This window comes from Onychostoma macrolepis, chromosome 02 (assembly GCF_012432095.1).
Source record: "Onychostoma macrolepis isolate SWU-2019 chromosome 02, ASM1243209v1, whole genome shotgun sequence".
NCBI classification, from domain to species: domain Eukaryota; kingdom Metazoa; phylum Chordata; class Actinopteri; order Cypriniformes; family Cyprinidae; genus Onychostoma; species Onychostoma macrolepis.
Window position 1 is genome coordinate 32666544 of NC_081156.1, and position 5790 is coordinate 32672333.

The window sequence follows — 5790 nt, forward strand, 5'->3', positions numbered from 1 at the left end:
AATTTTTCAACAACCAACCAAACCATAAATAAATATTTTTTGCTCTTTTTTGGTTCGAACTTAACCAAATTTAAATAATGAGCAAACATCATAAACCATCTTCCAAACCCTGTTTTTGCCCCAAATCTCTATGGTAAACGTAATCATTTTTCAAAGCCTTGAAAAGTATGGAGCCCTGCACATGACATGCAAGAAAAATAAAATAAAACGTGCACACGATTACTATTTTGTTCCCTCGATTTGCTAAATCGTGTGCTGAATTTGCTAATTCCTTCCCTCGACTTGCTAAATCGTGTGCACGATTTATAAATCTAGGGAACTAAATAGTAAATCATGCACACGATTTAGCCTACTATTTTTTCCCTGCATGTCATGTGTGGGGCTCCGTAGAAAAGCAATTATATGGCGTTGCCAAACTTTTGTAACATAATTTTAAAACAATTAATTTTAATAGCCTAAGTCAAGTAACAATGGCATATCAGCTGCTTACCTGTTTGTAAGGCGTATTTTTCAGTCTTTATTTCGTTATTGGTAGAGTTTTGATGTTCTTTTTGACATTCACTGATCATCCGCCTCAAACCATCAGATTAATCCGCGCAGACAACCTGATCTCACAGAATTCCGTGTAATGTTCACGGACTTAATTAACCCCGAATCTGTGGTGGCATCACGGAATCGCCGAAAATTCCGTGATGTGCTCACAGAAGGCATCAGCCGTGGTCCATGCACGGATTCACTGGTTCAACACCAGCGCTGCATCGGACCACGTAAAAAGAGTGACTCAGATGCAGTTATACTTTCACTGGAGTACCTGACCCCACCCCTGCCCTAAACCTACCCAGTTCTGAACAATAATGATGACGATAAATTTCCCAGTATCGCGTCGGCATATTGATGCTAAGGGTTTCCGTGCGTGGAGCACGGCTGATGCCTGTCACTGACTTATATTGTATCACTTCTGTGAGCCCATCACGGAATTTTCGGCGATTCCGTGATGCCACCACAGATTCTGAGGTTAATTAAGTCCGTGAACATTACACGGAATTCTGTGAGATCAGGTTGCGCGCAGAATAGCGGAGCCGCAGCACAACTCACGTAACGACCTGAACAATATTCCTCTGCAGGTCACTTGAAGTTGCTTCAACTGCTAGAATGCCAAAAGTAACATCATAATGTAGCGTTAAAGAAAAATGATAATCATAATCATTATAATCCTTATGTGATAATTCAATGACAATTAAAAATATAATTTAATGATAATGTATATATAATTTAACTCAAAAATAAAATAAAACTAGTTCATAGACGTGTTTTATGCCAGCTACACTGTACATTTTCTACAGTGGGTATTTGTGGAATTTCAGTTTTGTGGAATATACATTTATTAATTTGGCAGATGCTTTTATCCAAATGTCTGTACAGCCTTTCAGGTTAAATAAAAATAAACTACATTAATGATTTTTATTTATTTATTTATTATTATTTTTTTTTTCAATGGCAAGTGAAAACGTCCCCATGTGACAGCAGCCCTTTATAAAGCCCGGTGATGCTCCATGAGCTCATTCAGGTGCAGAGAGTCAAAGGAGAGAGTAGCGGCTGCGGCACAGATTCACGCAGCAACCGTACTTAAAAATAGGAATAAAGAGTTTACGCGCATGAGGAATCACGTGCTGCACCTGTAGGATGACTTTTAGTAACACATTTGCGTAGCACATGGAATCTTATAGAAATCGTACGGGTGCGTAAAGCCGTGCCATGCAGGGAAACAGCAGCGCGTTGGCACCGGGTTTAGCGGCGTGCGGACCGGCACTGGACGAGGGCGATGCGCTGTCGAACCGGACCGCTCTCCACAACCTGTCTCTCCGCTGCTGGCTGCAGCTACTCTCCAAAGAGTCCGCGCCGGAGCTCTACGGCGACAGCTCGAGCATGGCCATGCGCGTCGTGATCGCGCTCGTCTACCTGATCGTGTGCGCTCTGGGGCTCGTCGGGAACCTGTTGGCGCTTTACCTGCTCCAGTCGCGCCACAGACTCAAGCAGTCGTCCATCAACTGCTTCGTCATGAGTCTAGCCGTGACGGACCTGCAGTTCGTCCTGACTCTTCCGTTCTGGGCCGTGGACACCGCTTTGGACTTCAGATGGCCGTTTGGAAAGGTGATGTGCAAGATCATCAGCTCAGTCACCACTATGAACATGTACGCGAGCGTGTTCTTCTTGACGGCCATGAGCGTTGCGCGCTACTGCTCCTTGTCCTCATCCTTGCGGATGCAAAGTCCCAAAACGGCCTCGGCCGAGGTCAAGTGGGCCAGCTTGGGAATCTGGATAGTGTCCGTGGTTGCCACCATCCCTCACGCGGTTTACTCCACCACGGCGCAGGTGTCCGACGACGAGCTGTGCCTCGTGCGCTTCTCGGATTCCGGTAGCTGGGACCCGCAGCTGCTTTTGGGTCTCTATCAAACCCAGAAGGTCCTCCTGGGCTTCGTGATTCCGCTGGTCATCATCTGCGTTTGTTACCTCCTGCTGCTGCGCTTCGTTCTGCGGCGGCGCGTCAGTGGAATTCCCGGCTCGGACAGCGAGAGAGGGCGGCACAAGCGCCGTTCCAAAGTCACCAGATCGGTCACCATCGTAGTTCTGTCGTTCTTTCTGTGCTGGCTGCCCAACCAGGCGCTGACCCTTTGGGGAGTGCTCATCAAATTCGACCTGGTGCCGTTCAGCAACGCGTTTTACAACGCGCAGGCCTACGCGTTCCCCATCACCGTGTGCCTGGCGCACACCAACAGCTGCCTGAACCCGGTGCTGTACTGTCTGATCCGCCAGGAGTACCGCACCGGCCTCAAGAAACTGCTGTTTAGAGCCACTCCGTCCATCCGGAACCTGGCCAAGCTGGTGTACCGGGGAAAGAAGGTGGCGGAGGCTCCGCCTGCGGTGTCCGTGGTGCAGATGGAGATCGGGGTGTGATGTTATCAACGAGGAAAAAGCCACTGAGACTCGCTTGAACTTTTGAATGCATCTTTGTATACCTCTGCAACGTGGATTTGCAATTATCAGACATTGCTGACTTGAAATAGAATATCAAAAACTTCAAGGCATGTTTTTTTTCTTTTAGTTTAAGGAAATGTTTCTGAATGTATGTTTGTTTGGGTTAATTTAAGCAGATGAAGCAGTGAAGCAAAAACAAATCATTTTTAAAAATTCTTTGTGAAATTTAGTACCATTGGAAATGGTTTCTACAGATTTTTTATTTATTTATTTTTTATTCCAGTAGGCCTACTAATTCATTGTGTTTAAGGACATTTCTTAATAAGCATAAGGATAAAACAAAATGAGTAAAAATTAACTAAAAATTAAATGCATATATGTATTTACATTTATTTTTTATTTAAACTTTCCTAGATTTTTCTTTTTCTTTTTTTCTTTCCTTTTTTCCCAATACAAGTTTAAGGAAATATTTCTAAAACACATAAGGGTGAAACAACAAAATGACTAACAATTAATGACAATAAATGTAATTAATTTATTTATTTAAATGTATTTTTATTGAATGGGTGAATTGAAGATATTGATGTAAAAGCATCAACAAGTGTTCAGAATACATGTTCGTCCTTCATTACATAATAACACACACACTATTTGTGCTATTTCACATAGTTTTGATGACTTCTATGGACTCTTTTCACAGACTGTGATGGCACATTTCCACAGTTGTTATCATTGTAAATCAAGTTTATTTTCTTATTTTAAAATAATTAATGTACATTTATAACACTGTACTTTGTGTCACATCACCTTTGAGCTATTTACGATGACTCCCTTTTCTGAGAGCACAGAAAATGAAGGGTTCGTTATTGTAAAATGTTGATAACAGTTGTTATAAGAAATGAGAAGGTGTGTCCAAACTCCTGACTGCTAATGTGATATGAGATCATGATAGCTGATTCTACTGCATGGAAACATTTGTTGTTCAGACCATCCCAAACGGCCAACGTCTTCATGGATATGCAGTGTTTCCAAAAGCTGAGCTTCAGAACTGTAACTCGCTCACTGTGACCGAGTTTATTCTCTCATGCTGGGAAAAATATCAAATGAACTTTGCCGACCTTCAGAGGAAAAAGCCATGAGGAGAGAAAGCATTTTCTAAACTGTCCTTGAACCCTTTGTATAGTTCAGTCCATTTATCATCTCTGAACAAATGCTGCTGAATGCAGACTAAACACAATCATCCACACGATAACTCTTTTTGATGGAGTTTCATAACAATGTGTCATTTTCAAGTGTTTCTCTCACAAATGAATCCACTTCTGACACATCATCTGAGTCAAGTGCAATGGTTCACTTTGCTGAATTGTACAGTATATGGCTCAGTGTAAATAAAAACGTTTCAAGGCAAATCCTCTATTTTTTTACATTTTTTTTTTTTTGCTTATTCCCTTTGGTTGCAATAATAGAGTGAATGAAATCAAGGTAAAGTGGAGTTTGTTATTAGGTGTGTATAAAAATGTTTTGTCAAGTACTCTAAAAGTGTGCTTTATGTCACTAAATCCAGCGATCAAATTATGATTTGATAATAAGTAACATGTCACCAGTGAAAGGAAATCTTATGAGTGCTCTTTTTTTTTCACATATTAATTGCAAACTTTAATTTTTAATTTGAGCAATTTCTGCAGTCTTCATTGATATTCAAGTTGCATTGCATGATGCAAATTCTGCAGTCTTTAATGTGTGTCAAATTCATATATACTGTGTATATCATTTGTATGTATACACAAAACATTTGCAAAAATATTTAGTGTACAACAAGAGCACACTGTAAATATTACTGTATCCTACAATGCAATGCCCTTCCATAACCAGTTTTATAACTGATAAACATTAAGCAGTATAAATATATAAATAAAAAATAAAATATGCAAAAAAAGTTTTAAATAAGCGGACAGCAAATAAATAAATAAATAAATAGACTACATAAATAAATAAATGGTGCCCTGAACTGGTTTTATTTAATTCAAAAATATAATTTCATTACTGAATTAAGATAAATGGACCAGATAAATAAACTTTTTGTATGGCTTAAATCAAGTTAAATGGTCTCTTTAAGTTAAGAATTGCAATTTGCCATTTTTTACAGTGCACGCTTTTTTACTAATTTTAATAATTGGTGCTGTACAGTATATGATGCACATAATATTGAGTAATGTATTTCATCTCGAAGAACAACTACTGAGAGCATTTGATTCATTGCATTGTTCTTAATACTGCTCTGCATATCCCTCTCCCCCTCCTCTCATATCTCTCTCTGAGGTAGTAGAAATTATTTTAGGAAAATTAAGAAGGTGGAAATGGCTACTACCTAGAATGTCTTACAGGGGGCGTACACTTATAATTAACAATTTGGTGGCTTCTACCCTGTGGCATCATCTGGCATCACTTGAGCCACCCATGGGTTTGTAATCAAAGATACAAGCATTAATTGTTGATTTTTTCTGGAACAGGTGGAATTGGGTTCCACAATGTATTTTGTTCTTACCAAGAGATGAAGGGGGGCAAGGGCTTGATTACCTAGAAAGCAGAAAAACAGCTTTCAGGTTACAGTTTGTGCAAAAGTTTCTTTATGGTGAAAATAATGTATGGAAGGCTGGAGCAAGTCTCATATTGGAGAGAGTGGGAGGAATGGGACTTGCTAAAAATCTTTTTTGGACCAAATGTGTGGACAAAGACTTGAAAGATCCACCCTTGTACTATTATAGTGTTTTGAAAGCATGGGGTTTTATGAAAATATCAAAGAAGACACCCGTT

General features: G+C 40.0%; 1 protein-coding gene across 1 annotated transcript; it reads left to right on the forward strand.

Annotated features, from left to right (window-relative positions):
• Positions 1–1588: 1588 nt before the first annotated feature.
• Positions 1589–4374, forward strand: rxfp3.2a (relaxin family peptide receptor 3.2a). Its single transcript, XM_058755952.1, has one exon. It carries the CDS (start codon positions 1756–1758, stop codon positions 2953–2955), a length of 1200 nt encoding a protein of 399 aa, XP_058611935.1. The 5' UTR covers positions 1589–1755; the 3' UTR covers positions 2956–4374.
• Positions 4375–5790: the final 1416 nt, after the last annotated feature.

Excerpts from the sequence above, each read along its gene's own strand:
- rxfp3.2a (XM_058755952.1), top strand. The coding sequence starts at position 1,756 with ATGCAGGGAAACAGCAGCGCGTTGGCACCGGGTTTAGCGGCGTGCGGA.